The sequence below is a fragment of the Erythrolamprus reginae genome, chromosome 3 (assembly GCF_031021105.1).
Source record: "Erythrolamprus reginae isolate rEryReg1 chromosome 3, rEryReg1.hap1, whole genome shotgun sequence".
Lineage (NCBI taxonomy): Eukaryota > Metazoa > Chordata > Lepidosauria > Squamata > Dipsadidae > Erythrolamprus > Erythrolamprus reginae.
The window spans coordinates 228,658,913-228,682,385 of record NC_091952.1 but is presented as its reverse complement, the minus strand read 5'-3'; the positions used below and the strand labels follow the sequence as shown (position 1 = coordinate 228,682,385).

The 23,473-nt window shown below is 40.9% G+C and overlaps 1 protein-coding gene across 1 annotated transcript in view; it reads left to right on the top strand.

Annotated features, from left to right (window-relative positions):
• Positions 1-23,473, top strand: part of STK3 (serine/threonine kinase 3) — a 161,289-nt gene that overhangs the window by 4,997 nt on the left and 132,819 nt on the right. The window contains exons 2-6 of the mRNA XM_070748093.1: positions 9,744-9,824; positions 14,933-15,061; positions 18,681-18,795; positions 20,785-20,949; positions 21,884-22,051. Coding sequence (XP_070604194.1) covers positions 9,744-9,824; positions 14,933-15,061; positions 18,681-18,795; positions 20,785-20,949; positions 21,884-22,051 — 658 coding nt within the window. The remainder of the gene's footprint in view (positions 1-9,743; positions 9,825-14,932; positions 15,062-18,680; positions 18,796-20,784; positions 20,950-21,883; positions 22,052-23,473) is intronic.

The window sequence follows — 23,473 nt, the reverse complement described above, 5'->3', positions numbered from 1 at the left end:
TCTCTGTGGGTTCCTTCTTTAGTTTATCTTTTCCTTTCAACTGCACTGGTGTGCTTTGGAACGGAAGTTGTAGGATACCCAGTGTTAGTTCTATATATGTGACCATGTCAAGTAATTGTTGCTATTTAATTTGAAAAGATGAGATAATGAGTAAAATATGATAATTTTTGACTCTAAAAATTATATGCTGTTTTAGTACAGAAGGCTATATTCAAACTTTGTACACCCAAACATTGAAATCATATCCTAGTGCACACGTACACTGCACTAATAGGAATAGGAATAACATTGTTAAACCTAAACCAAAGTAGCACATAAAGTTTATTATTAACATGAATTCTCATAACCATATATGGTATCTTAACTTCTGAACATATGAATATTCTCAAGAAAAAAAAGGGAAGTTCACATGTGGAGGTATTTGTAGTTTCTTTCAGACTGTTTTATCCGAGCAAATGTGAACATTATCTTGGTTACAAATGGGGAAAAAAAGGTTTTCAGTATAAAGACTTACAAAATATAAGCACGATTAAGACCCAGCAGTCTTTGAAAGGTTGGAGACATAATGAAGCAGTGATGAACCTTTGGGCTGAGGCTCAGAGATGGTGAAAAACAGGCCTACTGGATGTTTGGTCCTTTTTCTGACCTCCACAGGGGCTCTGGAGCCTGGGAGGCCATTTTTGTCCTCCCAGAGACTCTAGGAAAGCCTCCAGAGGCCGGGCAGGGCAAACAACCCCCACCCCCACTGTGGTGCAGGAGGCTGACTAGGCTAGGCCCACCATGGTCATGGCCACCCAGTAATCGGGCAGAGAAACCCTTGCTAAAAGTTTTGAAGCCCACCCGACTATGTGACAGGAGCAGGTGGAGCTGTTTTGTGATGAACTCTGGGCAGTTCACAGCAGCTGATCTGGGCTGATTGAGCTATTATAGTTTAGGGCTTATCAACTGAAATCTGATTGATTCATGTCACAGGCATCCAAAGAAGTTGGTTCCTGATTGATTCCTCATCTTTAATGTACAGCAATTACTCCAGAGATGTATTAACAAGTCAGATTTCCGCCTTATATGTCATAATAGTAAGACAAATCGAGATCATGTTGATAAACCTAAAGGCATCTGTCCAATTCACACACTTCTTTAAAATCTCAATAAGTATTATTTCAAATAAATGGAAGAGGTTTTTTAAATTTACATTTCTAACTTCAAAAACTTGAATAATATTGTTCAATAACTTTTCTATGCTCAGAAAAATATTACTGGAAGATTCCCTCATGTATATATTCTCCTGTTCTTCTTCTTCCTCCTCCTCTATCCCATTATGTAATGTGTCTTGGGTATCTGCACAGGAGGAACAGAAAAGTAAATTGTTTCTTTAATTTGCAATATAGATAGTTTCAGACATTGCAATAAAGGACAGCTATTTATCCCCATTCAAAAATGAATTCCGTTAAGTCACGTAGGATATGCTTAATGAGTAGGATTTTTGCAAAGATGTTATTTTTGCTTACGGAGAAAGGAAATCAAAACAATTCCTGATTTATAGATTCTACCTAGGTGAGTCAGTTGCTTTCATTCAGTTCTAGGAAGAAGGTTATGGTAAACCATTTCTGAAAACACTATCAAGAAAACTTCAAAGAGTTGTCTGTGCACGCATACACCTATGCACACAAACCAAACCAAACCAAACCAAATTGAACATGATACTTAGAGTTTCCTTTTCCCCTCTCTGTTCAGTTACTAAGGTATAGCATCTGCATTAGAGAAAATTTCAGCAGACCTGGAATTTAAGATAGAATTCATCTATTGTACTTCTTGTAAACTTAAGTACAAACTTAAATTGGAGAGATATTAGAATGGCTTATTTTAAGTAGTGATTCAGAGAGACGGTATTTCTTCTAGTTCATGGATTTTTTAATGTTATAATATAAGAAAACAAACACAAATGCTAAAGAAGCAATGTGATGCTTCTTTAAATGCATCACATTGGCCATAGTGTATTCCTTTTTTTGTTTTGTCATGTGGTAAATATTTTCATCAGTCTTGGGCTGTACTGCCTTGGGATTCATTTTGTCTTGTTTATGTCAGATCAAACAGCTTTTCAAAGCTCTCTGTGAGAGAGATGCACGATTTCTAACGAATGGCCAATACAAATGTTAAAAGTTATGAATGATGATGTATTATAGTGGACTGATTTCTGTGTTAGAATTTGTAGCACATATATGGAAAAGCATGCCATTTAATGTTAGTTTAGTTTATATTGTGCTCCAATCCACGTGGCATTCTAAGCAGCTTGTATTATGATAGATGTTGATAAATAATATCAACGAGAAAACAAAAAAGCCAACGCAATAATGTGTTATGGAATAAGCAAGAACTTTCCAATGTATACCAGACATGTTTCCCTCATCTCTACAGTGGAACCCCGACATAAGAGCTGCTCTACTTAAGAGCAACTCGAGATAAGAGCTGGGAGGGGAGAGATATTTTTGTTCTACTTACAAGCCCAAATTCGAGATACAAGCGCCAAGGAGCTGTCTCCTGAAGCCAAACGCTAACTTCCGCGTTCGGCTTCAGGAGACAGCTGCGAAGCGGCGCGCGTGTTTTAAAAGGTTGCAGCCGGCCTGGGGGGCTCGGGGGGGTGCTTGCAGCTTTCTTTCTTGCTCTTTTTCTTTCTCTCTTTTACCTTCCCTTCCTCTATTTCTTCTTTTCTTTCTCCTTCCCACCTTCTTCCCTCCCTCCCTTCACTCATTCCTCTCTTACTCTCCCCTTTCATAAGTTTCCTTGCTTCCTTCCTCTGTTCCTGTCCCTTCTCCACTGCACTGCTCAGAGAGTCCAACGTGGGTAGTACTTCAGTCTTATTGGTAGGAACTGAGTTTAGAATTAGCATAATTAACATGTCCCGCCCACCACTGCCCCCTCTTAGCCAGTTTTAAAAACTCAGTTCATAGAGTAGGGACATATGAGTTTTGTTCTCCTTGTAAATAAAGTTTGTACACTAATAAATTTTTTTTCCTTTTTTCTCCATTTCTACAGGAAGAAGAAGAGTTCCTGGAAAGAGAGCCTCTGCCCTCTGGGGTATAGTTCTCCAACTTGTTAAACCCTGAGAGGCCTCTGCTCCCCGGAGTATTGCCTTGCCGACAGGGTCCGCTGGTATGGGGTCCCTGACGTCCGCGATCATAACCCCCTTGTCCAAATTGCCCTCCTGGACACCCAGCGCGAGCAGAAACCTCCAGAATCGGCTCCGGCCATCAGAGAGGAGCCGCAAAAACCCCCGATTTGCCACGAGCAGCTAAATCAGCTGGGAGTCGGCTCTAACAGCGGCGGCTAGCAGCGAGGCGAAGGGAAAAGCCTCAGATTGCCGCGGGGATTCCAAACGGCCGCAGGGCGGCTTTGGAAGCAGCGCGGCGGCAAGGGAAGCCCCGGACAGCCGCGGGGGGGTCCATCAGCTGTGAGGCGGCTTTGGAACGCGGCGCCCAAGCGGCTAGCACCAGGCAGCCCTATGGCAAGATCGAGGAAACGGGGGAGAGCGAAATAGCTGGGAAGCGGCAGGCAAGGAGAGCCCGTTTTGTACAGACCGCAGGGAGAGTCTTCTTACCTCCTAAACCAGCACTGGGCAGATTATTGGACTGTAAGTCCTTTCCCGCCATTATTCGCCCCCTAGACTACGTCACGGCCGCCATATTGGATGAGAAAGCAAAATCTATCCTCCCGGGCAGCCATTTTGGAAGGGCATGACAAGGAGCCGAGGGCATAGGTCACGCCCTCCTGAACCAATCAGGGCTCCAGACAGCTATGACGCCTTAAGTAGGCGACGCTAAGCTGAATCATTCACAGCGTGGTTTACATTGAGAAGCCATTTCCAACTGCAATTATTGTGAACAATTACTAACTCAGAAATGTCGCAGTTACCCCAGAGCAATACCGGTGAACCGGCTGCCCCCTCAGTTAGTAAGGGGAAGGAGAAATCTCACAGTAGCAAATCTAAGGGAAAATCATCACAATCAGCAACTGCCCTCAAGGAGGCTGAGAAAAAGATCAAGGCCCTAGAGGCCCAACTGGAAATGAGTAAGTCCAAGCAGGGTCCTAGCCCCTCCAGTATGTTTCCCACTCAGCACCTAAGCCCCTCGGTCACTGAAGCACCATTAGAGGGCATGCTACTCTCTGGGACAGGGGGATTATCACCAGATCACCCCTTGAGCGCCCCCCCATCACAAGGGGGGCAGGAGACAGAGTGGACTAGACAGGCTATTCAACCAAGGCCTCAAGCCACTCAGGCTGCAACATTTACTCCTACTGCAGCGGGCCTTAGAGGACCCACAGACAATTGGCAAACAATGTCTCCATCCTTGCAAGACATGATTGCCTCTGCATATTCGCAAGGCATTGCAGTAGGCGCTCAACAAAGGCCTTCACCACTGCCTAGGCCTAGCAGACAGAGCCCTTGGACTGTGCCAGAGGTAGCCACATCTGTGCAGGACTCCTTCCAGGATGAGCAGGACATGGGGGAGATGCCCATGGATCAGGAGGATGAACTCTCAGGAGATGAGACCACCTTACCTGAGCAACCTCCACTGGCAGGCCTTTTCAAGCAATCTCTTTTCAGAGTCCTATTGAATAAGGCTAAGGCCACCTTGACTCCTGACAACTCAGCCAAGCCAGCAGCACAGGAGGTGGGCATCTTGCCAGCAGCTAGGCTCATCAACGAGCCCCAGAGGGAGTCTGAACACCTCCCTGCCATTCCTATATTCGCAGAAAACATCAAGAAGCCCTGGCAACAGCCAACTGCAGCCCTAGGACCGTCAGCCTGGGACAGAAAATTTTATACTTTCGATCCTGAGGTGGAGGAATTGCTCGAGTATCCTACAGTGGATACCCCGGTGACATCCTTGATGTCTAATGCTCTCGTACCATCAGACATGGCAGATGGGCTAAAGCCGGATGATAGGAAGGCGGAGAATATGACCAGAAGAATGCATTTATTGACAGCATGGTCTCTCAGAGCGGCATCGGCCGCATCGTTCTTTAACAGGGCCTCTATTCTTTGGTTAAAAGACATGCTAACCAGACTAGGCCCGGAGGACGCCAGGCTGCGCCAAGATGTGAATAAATTGATTGCCACTACAGAATTCTCCGCGGATGCCACCTTAGCAGCAGCAAGGTTTTCCTCCCGCGCCTTGGCATCAAACCTCTCAGCACGACGCCTGCTTTGGCTCCGTTCGTGGCAGGCAGACGCCAAGTCAAAATGGCGTCTTGCTGCGGCCCCGTATCAGGGCTCCAAGCTCTTCGGGGAATCCCTGGACTCGGTTCTTGTTGAGGACCGTGACAAGAAGAAGGTCTTACCACGTTCTGCGAGGCGCCAGGACAGGAGGGGAGCTCCTTATTACCGACGGCAGTCCTTTCGTTCAGACACCACCTCGGTTTCATCCCCGGCCTCCAGACCATATGGACAGGGGACTTATAATCCCACCTATCGTACCGAGCGAGGAGGTTATGGGAACAGGGGCCAACAGTTCCAGCAATCCCGTAGACCATTTCGAGGAGGTAACCGGGGAGGTTACCGCAAGCAGAGATGACTCCTTCCGGGACACTCCCATAGGTGGGCGCCTGCAGTGCTTCACCGACTTTTGGGAGTCCATCTCCACAGACGTTTGGGTTCTGGACTCCATAGCCCAGGGTCTGCAACTAAGATTTCTCCACCACCCTCCCAACAGATTTGTAGAAACCTCATTACGACAACCACAAAAGAGAGTCATCATCCTGCAGGAGGTCCAACACCTCCTAGACATAGGAGCAATAGAACCTGTACCAGTGCATCAGCAGAGGCTAGGGTTCTACTCCATCGTGTTTGTGGTCCCCAAGTCTTCCGGCGGCTGCCGTCTCATTTTGAACCTGAAGCAACTCAACCTTTACATAAGGTACCAACGCTTCAAGATGCATTCCCTGCACTCCATACTGGCATCTATCCGGCAAGGGGACTGGATGACCTCCATCGACCTCAAGGAGGCATACCTCCATATCCCAGTTCATCAGCAACATCGGCAGTTTCTCCGCTTTTATCTTCTCAACCAACACTTTCAGTACAGGGCCATGCCCTTCGGCTTGTCCTCCGCCCCGAGGACATTCACCAAGATCTTGGACACTTTGACAGCGAGTCTCAGGGCTCGATCTATCCGTCTTCTAGCATACCTAGACGACATTATCATTCTCTCCAGAAACCCTCAGCAAGCCAGGCACGACCTGGCCAGGACAATAGATGCGCTGGAGAGGGCAGGTTTCACTATCAACCGAGCCAAGAGTCATCTAGAGCCAACTATGCGCTTGCTTCATCTAGGCGCCATAATAGACTCCTCAGCGGGTCTCGTCTTCCTCTCATCAGAGAGGAGGCAGAAGATACGGGCGTTAGTTCGTTCCGTCTCGCATCACAGCAGGACCTCCCTGGCACAGCTGTCACAACTACTGGGGATGTTCATTTCCTGCATCAACATCGTTCCTTGGGCTCGGATTCACGCTCGCCCCCTCCAATGGTTCCTCCTTCCCTTCCAAAAAGCTCGTCTCAGCAATTCAAAACGAAAAGTGCACCTGACCACGACAGTGCGACTTTCCCTCCCGTGGTGGACCTCACCAGCCATCTCCAGGGGCTCCCCCTTTTTACCTCATCAGGAGGTAACAATAACCACCGACGCAAGCCTTTCTGGCTGGGGGGCACACTCAAAGGGACAAGTGGCCCAGGGCAGGTGGTCCCCAGAGGACTTGGGGGACCCCAACATCAACAGACTGGAGCTACGAGCTGTATTCAACGCTCTACTGGCATTCACGGACATGGTAAGGAACCAACATGTCCTAATCTTGACGGACAATGTGGCAACCAGAGCACATGTGAACCATCAGGGTGGCACGCGCTCAGGCCGTCTGATGCAGGAGGCCCACGAGCTAATGTCATGGGCAGAGAGACACTTAGCATCAATACGTGCGGAGCATATTTCGGGAGTGGAAAACACCCAGGCGGATTGGCTGAGCCGCACGACTATCGACCCCGGGGAATGGACATTGAACCCGGAGGCCTTCCAACTGATAACCCAGAGGTACGGGGTACCGGTAGCGGACCTCTTTGCCACACAGCACAACAGGCAGTTACCACGGTTTTTCTCCCGCTTTCCGACACCAGAGGCCGAGCAAGTCAATGCACTGCTATCACCATGGCCCAAGGGGCTTCTCTACGCCTTCCCTCCAGTCAGTCTCTTGCAGAAGGTGGTGGCCAAGGTTCTGGCCGAGGAGGCGGACATCCTCCTCGTGGCCCCATACTGGCCCAGACGCCCTTGGTTTGCCGACCTCATGGGACTGTCAACCTTACCACCATGGAGAATCCCGCTCCAGCACCTAGTCCTGGCACAGGGATCCATCGTGCATCCAGACCCACAGTGGTGGAAGCTTGCCGTGTGGAGATTGAAGGGGACCGCCTGAGGGAGAAACAGCTTCCGGAGAGTGTCATTAACACCATTCAGGCAGCACGGCGACCATCAACGACACGTATTTATCAGGCTACTTGGAGGGCTTACAGCACCTTTTGCAGGTCCCAACACATAACGCCCTCGTCGTCCTCAGTACGGCATCTTCTGGAATTTCTCCAGAAGGGACTAGACCAAGGGTTGGCGCCCAACACACTCCGCCGACAGGTGGCAGCTATAGCGACAATCCTGCGTCCAGACCCATTTTCCCCAATCTCTCATCACCCTTGGGTGAAGGACTTCCTCCGAGGAGCGGCAAACCTGTCTCCTCCTGTCATACACCACTTTCCATCCTGGGACTTACCGCTGGTCCTCAGGGCACTGACAGCTCCACCCTTTGAACCTCTGAGGGAAGTTTCACTTCGTTTTCTCTCGGCCAAGGTGGCCTTTCTAGTCGCCATCACTTCGGCCCGCAGGGTGTCGGAGCTTGCAGCACTATCGGTCCGGCCGGACCTCTGTGTCTTTCATCCAGATAAGGTTACTCTAAGACTGGACCCCTGTTTTCTTCCCAAAGTTAACACCAGGTTTCACAGGGCCCAGGACATTATCCTCCCAGATTTCTGCACCCATGGCTCTCACCCATCAGAGCTGCGGTGGCATAAGGTGGACGTTAGAAGAGCAGTTAAGATTTATATACGCCGCACTAGCACCTTTCGGAAGTCGGAGGCTCTCTTCGTATCCTTTCTCCCATCTTCGCTGGGGGGAAAGGTTTCGTCTAAAACCATCAGCAGATGGATCAGGACTTGTATTATCGAAGCTTACCGAACCACAACGACACCGCTACCAGGTAGAATTACAGCCCACTCTACCAGAAGCGCGGCGACCTCAGCCGCTTGGACTACTCAGGCGCCATTAGAGGACATTTGCAGGGCAGCGACCTGGGCTGCCCCTACAACGTTTATCAGACATTACCGTATAGACTCTTTTGCTTCTACGGAAGCAGCCTTCGGCAGAAGAGTGCTACAGGGAGTTTGCATTCCTGCGCCCCTGGGCCAGCCGATCCCTCCCTAAAGTGTGGCTTGGGTATATCCCACGTTGGACTCTCTGAGCAGTGCAGTGGAGAAGAACCGTTGAACTTACCTGAACGGTCTTCTCGCTGCACTGCGAAGAGAGTCCAAACCCGCCCGGCCTTGTTTGGGCCCAGGTGCACAGTTTAATTGAAGTTACAGTTGTTAAATAAAGTTTTTGTTCCTTTACTATTCCTTCGTTTTTATCACTGGCTAAGAGGGGGCAGTGGTGGGCGGGACATGTTAATTATGCTAATTCTAAACTCAGTTCCTACCAATAAGACTGAAGTACTACCCACGTTGGACTCTCTTCGCAGTGCAGCGAGAAGACCGTTCAGGTAAGTTCAACGGTTCTTCCCTCTTTCCTTCCTTCCTTCCCACCCTCCGTCCATTCATTCACCCATTCCTCTCTTGATCGCTTAAAGCCGGTCCCTGATGCAAAAAGGGTTGGGGACCTCTGTCCTACAGGATTGGGTGGCAGAGAAGTTGAACATATGTAAATTTAAAAGTTTAAGAAAGTTTACAAGTTAAGTGAAATAAACTTCATTATTCATTTATATGTACATGTACATTTCTTCATTAAAAACATGTCTTTCTGCATAATTTAGACTAACTTTGTGAGTTTTTTGAGGGCTGGAACCAATTAAAATTATTTACATTAATTCCTATGGGGAAAAGTCGTTCGAGATAAGAGCTGCTCGACTTAAGAGCCCAGGTCCGGAACGAATTAAACTCGTATCTCGAGGTACCACTGTATTCCGTAAGGCTATCTAGAATAGACAGGTTTGATGGCTTTTCCAAAAAACAAGGAAACTAGCAATCATTTGGCCACCCGTTGATTTGCTTTTCCTTTGGAGATTTTCTCCTCCCTAAGCTGTGATATGTTTGTTTCTATTGTTTCCCCTTTCTGTGCTTCGTTGTCCATTAAAAGTGCTTTCAAGTGAGAAATTGATTACTTCTGAATGGGAGGCACTTGTCTTTAAGAATTATAATTTTGATATTAACATATTAAAAATTTTAATTTATGTTTTGAGAATAATTACTTATAGATAAATGAAATACTAGAAGTTTACCTTAGTCTTTTTTTTTTTGAAAAGGTATGTGATGCACATTGAAACTGCAGCTTTCTATTTATTAAGAAAATAAAAGTGTAGATTTAGTAATTAAAGATAAAAGTAAATTGTAAATTACTAATTCTAGACTTTTTCAAATGTTTTTATATTTTTATTAGCAAGCTTAAAAAGCTCAGTGAAGACAGCTTGACTAAGCAGCCTGAAGAAGTATTCGATGTCTTGGAGAAGCTTGGTGAAGGGTATGTACAATTTTGTATATGTAGAGATGTATAGAAGGTTATGGAGATTTAATATATCATGCAAACACAGTGGAAGGTAGCGAGCTTGATCGTGAGTTGACTGGTGCCTACATCCAGCTAGCCTAATGAGATAGACCTTGCTTAACTATGATAATTGAAACCGGAAACTTTTATCATTAAGCGACGTGGTTACTTTTATCATTAAGCGATGTGGTTATAAGTCAAAACATGTGATTGCAAGTATTTGTTGGCAGTCCTGATAGTCCCAATTACCATTGTTAAGCAAGGATCTTACATGACTACAAGTTGAACTTCTTGCCAGCTCCTCTCTTGACTATGCTTGTCAGAAGTCAGCAGAGAAGGTTGCAAATTGTAGCCATGTGACTTTGGATGCTGCAGTGATTGTACGTACAAGGACTGGTCTTAAGTACCATTTGTTCAGTTCTGTTATAAGTTTGGATGGTCACTGAATGAGTGGTTGGAAAATGAGGACCAGCTGTATTCTAAAGTAAAATTTGCAAATTGCTCAGGATAACAAGCTTGGTGCATTCTAATATATAAAAATAATGGCAAAGTGTGATTTTGATTAGAGGAGGTAAGAGCATGTGTCGTTTCAAACTAGGTATACGTACCTCAGAGGGCTCTAATTATGCCTGTCAGTTAAGCTGAATATGTCACACACACACACACACATGCACATATATATATATATCCTAAGTTAGCTAATATTTTCCATAGTTATAATTGTAGGATACCTACCATGTTGTTGTATTCCCTTGTTCATTGGATAAGAGCTCCAGAAGCAAATAACTTCAAGGACTTATTCCTCTCTCGCAATTGCAATACAGTATTTGTCTACCTTGCACTTACCATAGAAGAGAAAGATGGATGAAGACAGAGAGAGAGTAGGATACATACCATCCGTTAAATCTGTTACAACACGAAATCCAATTGAGCCATTGCAGAGGATTTCTAAGCTTTCTTTGCAATGACTAGGAAGGCATTTACAATTTTGCACTCACTCACTGTGGTCAGTCTTTCAATGGGATTAGCTCTGCCATGTGAGCATTGGTTCTTTCAGGGTTGGTGGCATTACCAGTTTATGATAGTTTGTCCAGTAGCCTTATTTTTTTTTGCAGTGCATCCTTTTCCCTTGGCTTATATTTATCGACATGTAGTGGATCCTCAGACCACACTTTGAGAACCGTGTTAGATAAATGTTAATTCTGAATAACACTTTTTTTAAAAAAAATTAAAAAATGAAGAAAATGATTAAGAAAAACCATTAACATTAAAGGGAATTCTGGTATTAGGTAATCGGAAATTTGTTTACATGATGATAATTTTTTCTTTCCCTGTGAATCCCCCTCCCCCTTAAAACTTGTTTTGGAGACTGGAGGAATTGGAAGCATGCGTGACAGTAAATGAAGCTGTAGAATGAGAGGCTATCATGCCATTCTTATCAGTTGGAATTAATTGTTGTTTTTTCCTAGATAAGTTCTAGTTAAGTTCCCAAATGAATAAAATACTCTTGAACTTCTTTTTCCAGTTAAACTGATACTAAGGTTTTTAAAAATCTGCTTTTTTGCAGCCTTTTGGAAATGCTTTATTAATGAATAAATTGGAAATTATATAGGGAGCTGCTGCAAAATGCACTTGATATTCTGTATCTGAATATTCTTTCTGATATGATATATTGAAATATTGGTTTAATTTACCCCTGTTTAATAGATGTCAGCTACAGTTAAACCAAATCCCATCTGGATATCCCCTTGAAATAATGAATAATTCTGTGTACCTAAAGTAGTCCAGATGAGCAATTGCGTCTACATTAAATTTACCACATTCAGGATGATTTAACATATGCAAACAATGTACATTGAATGTACAGTGTACATTTTTTAATAAATGTAAAAAAATATGTTGAGGTTTGTTCATATAGTGAAAAGCACATTGCAGACCAAATATATAGGGAAGAGAAAGGGAAAGACCAAACATAGTTGGAAGAAATTTATGAGATCCTCCAAAAGAGAAGAAATGAGAAGTTTATTAAGAATAAAAGGAATGAAGTAATATATGGACATAATAAGAGCAAATATTATTTGCAAGAGTAGAAATGCAAGGACAGATATAGGAAATTGTATTGACTCAAACTAGATTTAGCTGTACATCCTCTTCTTTCCATGCCTTTATTTTTTAAAGTTAAAAATTATTTATTCCTTTTTTGTATTTATCGTATTACTCTAAAGTAGTGATGGCGAACCTATGGCACGGGTGCCACAGGTGGCACGCAGAGCCATATCTGCTGGCACGCGAGCTGTTGTCCTAGCTCAGCTCCAACGTGCTGATTTTTGGCTCGCACAGAGGCTCTGGGAAGGCATTTTTGGCTTCCAGAGAGCCTCCAGGGGGGTGGGGGAGGGCATTTTTACCCTCCCCTGGCTCCAGGGAAGCCTTTAGAGCCTGTGAAGGGGCAAAACACAAGCCTACTAGGCCCACCAGAAGTTGTGAAACAGGCCATTTCCAGCCTCAAGAGGGCCTCTGGGGGGTGAAGAAAGCTGTTTTCGCCCTCCCCATGCATTGAATTGTGGATATGGGCATTCATGCATGCACGATAGCACATGCACATACTCTTTCGGCACCAGAGGGGGAAAAGGTTCGCCATCACTGCCCTAAAGCAACTAAACTTGGCAACTTTAAGATTTGGGGACTTCAACTGGATTTGTGGACTTAAACTCCCAGAATTCTGGGAGTTAAAAACCACAAGTCTTAAAGTTACCAAGTTTGAAGACCTCTGCTCTAAAGGAATAGCATGATGGGCATATATTTACAAAAATGCATATACTGTATTGGTAGAAAGTGTGTACAAAAAGCCTAAATGAAATCTAAAAGTTAAAAAAAATGTGCACACCCTTTTCATCCTCTTGATTTGCATATTTGTGTGATTGCTTATGTGCCATCAAGTCAGTTTCAACTCTTTGCAACCATATGCAGGTAGTCTTCAACTACGAGTATCGAGTTGCTACCAGTACGGATAAGGAGGGCACATTGGTAGTGAAAATTGAGCTGCTCATGCAGGTTTGCTTCTGCTGCGGGCATGTGTGTATTCCAGTGAGATTTTGCTTCTATGCATGCGCAGGAAGCAAAATTTTGCGAGAGGATGCACGTGCGCGATTTTGGCAATTTTTTTTGCTTCTGCATATGCGTGGAAGCAAAATAAATTGCCAAAATATTGCAGGCGCACACATCCCCTTGTAAGAGTTTGCTTCCTGCGCATGCGCAGAAGCAAAACCTCACTGGGATACACGTCCACATCCACAGAAGAAGCAAAGCTGCACATGCAGTTCAATTTTCGCTACTGGTGTGCTGTCTTTATGCATTTGCGCGGAACCCAAAAATGGCCGAAATTTCTCGCTGGGTCGCACCCATGCACCCGCAGCAGAAGGAAATCTGCACAGGCAGTGCACCAATAGTGGTGGAATCGGTGAAAAAAGTGACTGGCACCCTTATGCTCATGTGATCAAAATGTGGGTGCTTGGCAATTGGTATTGCTTGGCTATTGTATTGGCAGTTCTGTGTTAGCAAAAACTTCAGAAGAGAAGGATTTAGGGGTAGTGATTTCTGACAGTCTCAAAATGGGTGAACAGTGCGGTCAGGTGGTAGGGAAAGTAAGTAGAATGCTTAGCTGCATAGCTAGAGGTATAACAAGCAGGAAGAGGGAGATTGTGATCCCGCTATATATAGCGCTGGTGAGACCACATTTGGAATACTGTGTTCAGTTCTGGAGACCTCACCTACAAAAAGATATTGACAAAATTGAACGGGTCCAAAGACGGGCTACAAGAATGGTGGAAGGTCTTAAGCATAAAACGTATCAGGAAAGACTTAATGAACTCAATCTGTATAGTCTGGAGGACAGAAGGAAAAGGGGGGACATGATCGAAACATTTATATTTGTTAGAGGGTTAAATAAGGTTCAGGAGGGAAGTGTTTTCAATAGGAAAGTGAACATAAGAACAAGGGGACACAATCTGAGGTTAGTTGGGGGAAAGATCAGAAGCAACATGAGAAAATATTATTTTACTGAAAGAGTAATAGATGCTTGGAACAAACTTCCAGCAGACGTGGTGGGTAAATCCACAGTAGACATGGTTGGTAAATCCATCCTAATATAAAATACAGCAAATACTGTAGTATAAGGGCATACCAGATGGACCATGAGGTCCTTTTCTGCCCTCAATCTTCTATGTTTCTATGTATTATGACAGTTATCTTGTCCCAGGGTCGTGTGATCACCATTTGTAACCTTCTCATATGACTTCTGACAAATCAATGTGGGGGGGGGGGGGTGCAACCGGATGCAAGAGTAGAAAGACAACTAAGTGATTTACTTAAGTGCTGCAGTGATTTGTTTAACAACTGGGACAAAAAGGTTAGTAAAATGGGCTAAAGCTCCATTTAATAACTGCCTTGCTTAGCGACAGAAATTCTGGGTTCAATTGTCATCAGTCAAGGACTAAAAAGATAGACTTTTTGCAGGATGAATTGTATGTGTGCATGCTAACAGTGGGTTCATTATCCAAATGTCCAGTGCATTTCTGTGTAAAATGTTGGTGCCAGTGCTTAAGAGGGAGTCACTATCACCTTTCCAGAAAGCAGTAATTTTAATATGGTTGTTAGGAATGTATTGGGATACCCAAGCTCATCCTCTTAGCAATTCTGAAAAGGTAATATCTCAGCTTTATAGATTGCTGGTTTCTCCCTGCCATTAGACTTCTCACTGGTTACTTAAAGAGGAAAAGCATTGTTCTCCATTGTTTTGCTGAACAGGATCTGAGAGCAAAAATAAACAGGCAGGTAATGCAAAATGAAAGTAATTAAGAAATAATGGATATGTATAATTATGTAACAACACACAATGGATAAGCAATGAAAAGTTACATTGACCTGTGACACAACTCATTTATTCTTCCTCTTGTACTATATAGCTATGGAATTAATGGTGTGTAAAAGCAATAAACATTTTTATTGCAGAAACTATTGGAATCAATGGCTTAAGTGGGCATGGTGATTTTCATTAACAACAACATAAATTAATATTTCTCTTTTAGGTCTTATGGCAGTGTTTTTAAAGCTATTCATAAGGAATCGGGACAAGTTGTAGCAATTAAGCAAGTCCCCGTTGAATCAGATCTACAGGAAATAATTAAAGAAATTTCCATAATGCAACAATGTGACAGGTATGGATCAATTTATAATGTAAATTCTGTCATTTAACAAATAATATTTTTTATTAGATAGTGATGTGTTAAAAACACAAACAGCCTTGAAGGCCACTTGATTTTTTAAAATAAGATAGTGATAAAAATTTAGATGCTTTATTTGCTTTCCCAGTTTCCTGCTTGCTGGTTATAGATGAATGGATAAAATGAACTGATGAAGGTAATAGTGTGAAAACACACCTGCTGAAATATTTCTTGGTTTTATAAAAAGTTTTAAATGTTTAGTTCTGGCAAATGCTGTGCATATGATAAAGAATTATAGAATTCAGAGGGGCAGTTTTGATCCTTGAGACCAATTCTCTGTTTAGTGCAAGAATAATGAATTAAAATAGTTGTGCCAGATAGCTGCTTGAACACAGCCACTAAAGGGAGACTATTAACTTCCTAGGTAATTGGTTCTATTTATATCCATCTTAAAATGTGCAACTTTTCACCTCTCATTCTTAAAATCAGGTTAAAAAAAATAGTAAAGATCCCTGTGGATTTTACTCCACTAGTCATCGCTGATTATGCGGGCGGTGCTCATCTCTGTATTAAGGCCATTGAGCCAGCGCTGTCCAAATACATTTCTGCGGTCATGTGGCTTGGATCACCTTACAGAGTGCTGTTATGACACTTTCCTCCAAAGTACCTATTTATTTACATTCCTATCAAAGTGGTACATTTGTATGCTTTCGAACTGCTAGGTTGGCAGGAACTGGGGCACTCAGTTCTCAAACCTGGACTACTGGCTTTGCAGCCAACAAGCCCAGCATCTTAATTGCATTGGAACATAAATATTGAAATAATAATAATAATAATAATAATAATAATAATAATAATAATTATTATTATTATTTATTAGACTTGTATGCTGCCCTTCTCCGGAGATTTGGGGCAGCTCACAGGATACAATATAAAACAATGTGTACACAAATCTAATTAATTAAAACTATATGCTAAGATTCCACTATATTAAAAGCAGTCAACCAACTCAATCACAACCGCACATCACATTTGATAGCCAGGGGTGGTTTGATCTACTTGCCCCATGTCTGATGACATAAGTAAGTCTTAAGACTCTTGCGAAAGGCAAGGAGGGTGGGGGCAGTGTGAATCTATGGAGGGAATTGATTCCAGAGGGCCGTGGCCGCCACAGAGAAGGCTCTTCCCCTAGGTCCTGCCAGACTCCATTGTTTGGTCGATGGGACCTGGAGAAGGCCAACCCAATGGGACCTAACCGGCCTGTGGGATTTATGTAACAGAAGGCGGTCCCGTAAGTAATCTGGTCCGAAATGAAATAACCAGTAGAAGAAATGTGTGTGCATAAATAATGAAATTTACTATTGTGTAAGGTGAGGTAGGAATGCCTATGAACTGACTTAATCAGTTTGGAATGATTTGGAAGAATTTTTAGGTTTGAGCACAGTATTTGCCTCTACTATTTACATCATTTTGGCAATCACCATCTGTACAAAGTGAAAACAAAGTGGCTGTTTTAAGAGTCAGATTAATTTTAATGATTCCTTCAAGCATTTGCAACTTTTTACTGGTCATATATAGCTTGAAAAATAATTGCCTGATTTAATGGATAAAAGATATTGTGCTCACACTTTTTATAAATCTATTTTTAAATGGGCACAACTGTACCACTTAGTATGCTCAATATACAGTAGCCCTCAATGTTATTTATGTTCAATGTGTTTATATCAGATTGAAAACCTTAAAAATTTTACTGTATTTTTTGGTAAATATGATTGTTTCAGATAAATGCTTATATTTTTATTATTTAATGGAGACAAACTCTGAGGATAATAAATCAAAGAGAAAAAAGCAAATTATATTAACATGCAGAAGTTTCTTACACCATAGCAGTTATTTGTGTAAGGGTAACATTGGAGCTTTATAAATGGTTCTTCAGATAGTTTGCAAAGGTAGACAATATAGTACAAAGGATTAAGTGGGGTTTCTTTACATGCCAAAGTTGGCAGTGATTTATAGGTGATGAACAAAGATAAGGGTGTGCTCTTAGTAAAATATTGGTGAATCGCTCCCTTGTAAAATATTTGCAGGGAGAAAAAACTCTTTCTCTTTTGAGGTTTGTTTTATATCAGTAAAGATCTTTATGGACAAATTACAAATGCTCAAAAACACACAGTAGTTAAAGTAAGACTAACATAACCTCACTTACAAAATTGGAAGAAAAGTACTTGACTCTAAATTTTCAAATATCATATAGTTCGGCAGTTCTTTAATCACTCTTTTTATTGCAGGTTGTTAGTTTTTAGGGTAAGGTTGTCAGAATTTGTTAGGGTGATGGTCCCAAAGCATGGTATCTTAGGGATAACACAATTGTAAGGTGGAAGGTTTAAAGTCTACTATATATCTCTGATAAGAATGTTAGGGTACTTTTATTGAAAGTTAGGTATTTTATTTAGAGTTAGATCAGACGGTTATTGATGTTCATTTAACAGTGTTGAGAAGTCATGATGGTATTAGTATGGGATAATAATAGGTGTACATAACTTGATAGTACAATAAAAATAGGTTCCCTCTAACTTGAAAGCTCCTAGGTTCAGGAGATTGGAAGAGTTAAATTCTGCCATTAGAAACATAGACACATAGAAGACTGACGGCAGAAAAAGACCACATGGTCCATCATTATCCAGTATGATTGCTTTAAAAACTGGAGGAATGGACTCACTTCTGTTGAGTTGGATAAAGATCTACCTAGACAGAAACTGTTAACACTGACCAACTGGTATTATGCAGAGCTTCAGGCATTGTCGCCCCCCCCAACCAACTCTATTTGGAGATTGAAATAATGGTCTTAGGGCCCTCTGCATATAAAGCAAGTGTTCTCACTCAAAATAATTTGGTAGTCAAATAAATTCCTTAGGGAGCATTTTGAACAAAGTCAGCTAATTCTGAACTGTGGGCAAACATGCACTTGAAACTCCCTTGTTGTTTGGGAATTGGAAACCACAAGGAGTGTTGTCCATAATGTTTCCTTGGTTCATCCCCTCAATGTGATGGTTGGTGGAGTTGATCAGCAGTTGTGCTAAAAGCTATATGCAGAAGCATTCAGTCAGTAGACTCAGTAGATTGCCTGGATTGCAAACCTCTTTCAAAATTCTGGATTAATTTCTGACTCCTACTAAAGATTTTTTGGAAAATCCCCAAAGCTTGTAGAATCACGTGGGTCATCCTAATGAGGAAATTGGCTCTCTCTTTTCTAAATAAATATACAGATTTTTGGATGGTGGTAGACATGCTTTATCTTCCAGAAAAAAACCCACCTATTTTTCAAATTGCACTTACTTGTGTGTACTTTTGTACTTTTCATTTGAGAATATTTCCCTTACTCTTGTCTTATACAAATATTTAAAAAGACATGTTCATATACAAATTGGTGAGCAATATGTGTTAAGGGCTTTATCATTCTCAGGCGCTCAGTAGTTTTGTTTTATTCTTTGAAGATTAATATATCTTATAACATTTAAAGACTGAGCAGTTGCTCAGGGAAAAATATTGAACTGCTTCCTAATATCTTTAAAGATTAACTTCAGTATGTTGACAGACATGTTTTTATGTTTAGTCCTTATGTTGTCAAGTACTATGGCAGCTATTTTAAGAACACAGACCTCTGGATTGTTATGGAGTACTGTGGAGCTGGTTCTGTCTCTGACATAATTAGATTACGAAATAAAACGGTAAGTTTAATTTTATAAAACATTATGTGAATTTTTGTTCTAGGAATATGTTTGTATATGCCTCTTGAACTATTAACATATACAGTGGTACCTCTACCTAAGAACACCTCTACTTACGAACTTTTCTAGATAAGAACTGTGTGTTCAAGATTTTTTTGCCTTTTCTCAAGAACCATTTTCCACTTACAAACCCAAGCCTCTGAAACTAACCAGAAAAGGCAGGGAGAAGCCTCTGTGGGGCCTCTCTAAGAATCTCCTGGGAGCAAACAGGGCCGGAAAAGGCAGGGAGAAGCCTCTGTGAGGCCTCTCTAGGAATCTCCTGGGAGGAAATAGGGCCGGAAAAGGCAGGGAGAAGCCTCCGAGAGGCCTCTCTAGGAATTTCCTGGGAGGAAACAGGGCAAGGAGAAGCCTCTGTGGGGCCTCTCTAGGAATCTCCTGGGAGGAAACAGAGCCTCCACCCTCCCTGTGGTTTCCCCAATCACACACATTATTCGCTTTTACATTGATTCCTATGGGAAAAATTGCTTCTTCTTACAAACTTTTCTACTTAAGAACCTGGTCATGGAACGAATTAAGTTTGTAAGTAGAGGTACCACTGTAGTTCCTTTAAATTCTTCAAGAGATGTTGCTGTCCTGTAAAGAACATTAGTAGAGAAGTTGATTATGTTAATTTTTACCAGCACTTTGACAGATTTTGATATAGACTATTTCAAAAAGGGATTTAGATTTTATCATGCCATTTTAAATTCATTGGCTCACAAATAAGATTAGACTCAGATTTTGAATGTACGAATTGGATAATTTCACTGAAAATTGGATAACTGAAACAATAGTCCTTGAATATATCTATCTCATATTCATTAACATTAACAACTCTTTGATTGTCCCTTAAACACTTTTTAAAAATATATCTGCTTTTAAAAAATATTCTACTCTTTGTTCTGACTAGTTTCTCTATATACATTGCTCTATTGAAGTCACCTTACTATTATTTTTATTATCTTAATATTATTTTTAGCTTCCTGAATTTATTTATTTATTTATTTAATTTTAATGTGATTTGTATGCCGCCCAATCCCGAAGGACTCATTTGCTTTTGAAGTATTTTATTTATTGCCAGATCAAATTGTTCAAATTTGGTATGTATCTTGAAGGAAAAAAAACAATGAAACACTTAAACCACTTAAACATGAATCTTGAAATCAGAGATGGGTGGTTTAGATATAACATATGTGGAAAATGATTTATTTTTATTGTGACATCCAAGGATTTTGGATGGTATGGGAAAATTATATTTATAAAATATTATTTCACTTCATTTAAGATAATTTTAATTGAGTTCACCACAAAAATAAAAAGTACCTATATAACACAAACTTACAAATACAGAGGGATAGTCAAGCCCAAATGAAATTTAAAGCAGGAATAGAACAAACATTTAGAAAGAATAAATGTGTGTTGTGAAATTATTTTAGAAAATTTTGAGTGATCTTAATTTTAAGAAAAATAACTGGCTAGCTGGGTATCTATGAAATAGGACGCTAATTGTGAAGGGTCTACTGAAATTTATGTTTCCTGTATTGGTGTAATCCAAAATTATAGTATCTGAAGTGTTTTCACCCTAAACTTACTAAATTTCATTTGGAATATACAGAAAATTGAGTGCAATTCAAAATCCAGACATAAATTCCTATAATCTCTTAGGCATTTTTTCATAGGTATTTGTTAGGTTTAGCATTAGGGTGCTTGTTCTTAATACCTCTTTCTCTTTCCTGAACTTGTTGACTGATTCACAATTTTATGTAGATTCAAAGAATCCAGATGGCTTGATAAAGCCTTGCTTATTACAATTTAAAAATATTTTGTACAGTATTTGTATGCCACATGAGTAATTTTGTGTTGTAGTTTGATTCACTGTGTTTGTATAAATGTGCAGTCACTTGTAAGGTGAGTATACCAAAGAGAAATGTTGGTACTTTATTTTTACAGCTTACAGAAGATGAAATTGCAACCATTCTTAAATCTACTCTTAAAGGACTTGAATATTTGCACTTCATGAGAAAAATACATAGAGATATAAAGGCTGGGAACATTCTCTTGAATACTGAAGGGCATGCCAAGTTAGCTGATTTTGGAGTGGCTGGACAGTTAACTGTAAGTATAAAAAATAAAAGTATATTTTATATGTTAGTACACTTAACAAATAAATATTGTATTTACTATTCTTCAGTAATAAGAAATGAGACTTTTGAAAGATAACATGTGCTTAAATAGTGAGGTTGTGTAAGACTGTTTTCCAATTAAACTCAGTTTGACATCATTTTGGGGGGATTATTTACAGTTTATATATTTGGAGAGGCAGCTTTGTCCAGTGAGCTCTTGAATTGCAGCATTAAGCAGGATAATTCTAAAGAAGCTTTAGGTTCATTGTCTCTTAAGTCTTTTTCTGTAATGTAGAAAGATTGGAATATTAAGGTTCTTGGTTAGGTACAGTTCCTGCATTAGTTGTTTAGGGGCATTTCCAATGTTCGTCTGAACCGTGATTCCCTCTGTAGATTTTGAATAAAGATGCAATTTACTGTATATATTTTATAATGCTCTGAAAGTAATGTTAGAGGAGCTGTGATGGTGCAGTGGTTAGAATGCAGTACTGCAGGCTAATTCTGTCTACAGCCAAAAGTTTGATCCTGACCAGCTCAAAGTTAACTCAGCCTTCCATCCTTCAGAGATCAGTAAACAAAGGATCCAGATTGTTGGGGGCAATATGTTGACATTGTAAACTGCTCAGAGAATGCTGTAAGACATTATGGAGCCGTATGTAAATCTAAGTGCCATTGCTAATGATCATAATGTAAACAGTTTTAGTTCAGGACTCTATTGAACAAATTTATTTTAACATTTGAGTGATAAACTAGTAAAGAAAAACCTTTTACTGATGGCTGTTGCTGATAAGTGTAAGTTCAGTACTTTGGGGATGCTTCATGATTACAGAGTGACCGGTGTGATGGTCTTTCCATGCATGTGAACATGTTGAGCTATCTGCCAGTCCAAAAATGCTGCAACATTTTGTGTTAATTTTTTTTTACAGGATACAATGGCAAAACGGAATACCGTCATAGGCACTCCATTTTGGATGGCTCCAGAAGTTATACAAGAAATTGGTTATAACTGTGTGGCAGACATCTGGTCCCTTGGTATCACTTCAATAGAAATGGCTGAAGGCAAGCCACCCTATGCTGATATTCATCCAATGAGGGTAAGAAATGGAAATTGTGAGTTTTTGTAGTTTTATAGTTTTGCAGGCTGTTTTCATTGAAAAGTAGAAGCAGTACTTGGCTGAGCTGCGTTTTGTGAATTGGTACAGTGAGACGATGTTAAAGTACTTTATGCCATGCTTATGCTTATGATATTTAAATAAAAGAATGTTTTCAAACGGGGTTTAGGAAAAATAATTGCTGCTTTAAATTGCGTAATACATTTTAAGTATGCAACTATTTTTCAAAATGCCATTTATTGTTATGATTCCTTTTTGACATTTACTTATGTGTTAGCTAATTTTGGCATTTGGGTCAATCTGGTACAAATACAGTTAGCATTCATAAGAGGCAGTACTTTTACCCATTCAGCACATTTTTAAAATATCATAGTCGATATATAATTGTGGTTATTTTAAAAGGTTGGTGATGGAGGTGCCATTTTATGTGATAGTGGCAAGTTCTTTTTTCTTGAGCTGATAGGCAATATTATTTCATTCATAATTTGAAGGGAGACTAAGTGTCAGTAATCTCAGATATTAAACTGCAGCTACTTTCTCAAGTCAGAGCATATCCTTTAAATGTCATTATGTTTCAGGCAAGGATGTTGAAGCAGTGGATAATAGAGCATAATAAGAAAAAGAGAGAAGAGCTTTGTATATTTTTAAATTCTAAACACAAGGCTTTCCATTATTCTGTCAGGCCATTATTTCCTCCAAAATCATTTGTGTAAGTCTCATCACATTTTTAAAGGCACAATATTTTTCAGAGTATAAGACACACCTTTTTCCTCCCTAAAAGAGGCTGAAAATTTGGGTGTGTCTTACACTCTAAATTTAGCTTTTTCCAAGCTTTTTTTCTCAGCCCTAACTAGATGCTAACGAACTTTCCAGCTTCCTACTCTCGCCGAAGAAGGTTTTTTCCAGTTCTAAGTCTTTGCAGGCTTGTTTTCATTCCTACTGCCTCTGAAAAAGGTTTTTTCAGCCCTAACCAGGGGATCAAATAATGTGCTGAAGCTGAACAGACTAAGGATGCTAGTCAGATAAATACCTGGCAGGTAGATTTCCCCCCTTATTTTCCTCCCCCAAAAGTAAGGTGCTTCTTATACTCTGACAATAGTACTTCCTGAGGGAGCATGGTTTACTTTCTGATATAAGGGAGAAAATCCTTCAAAATTAAACACCTACTATTTTAGCATTGGTAAAAAGCTTTAAATCTATGCTTGAGCTGTTAAATATATTATTTTAACATTTATTTTCTGTTCTTCTGTCCTACTAGTAATAAAAATGCCTGATTGCAATAGTAGGAACAGATTGTATTGTATGAATCTAGCAGCTGTAATTTGCAAATCATAAGTTTATTGATTAGTGCAATGTCTAAACTCAATTAGTAGACCAATATGAACCAACAATTCATAATAAGGC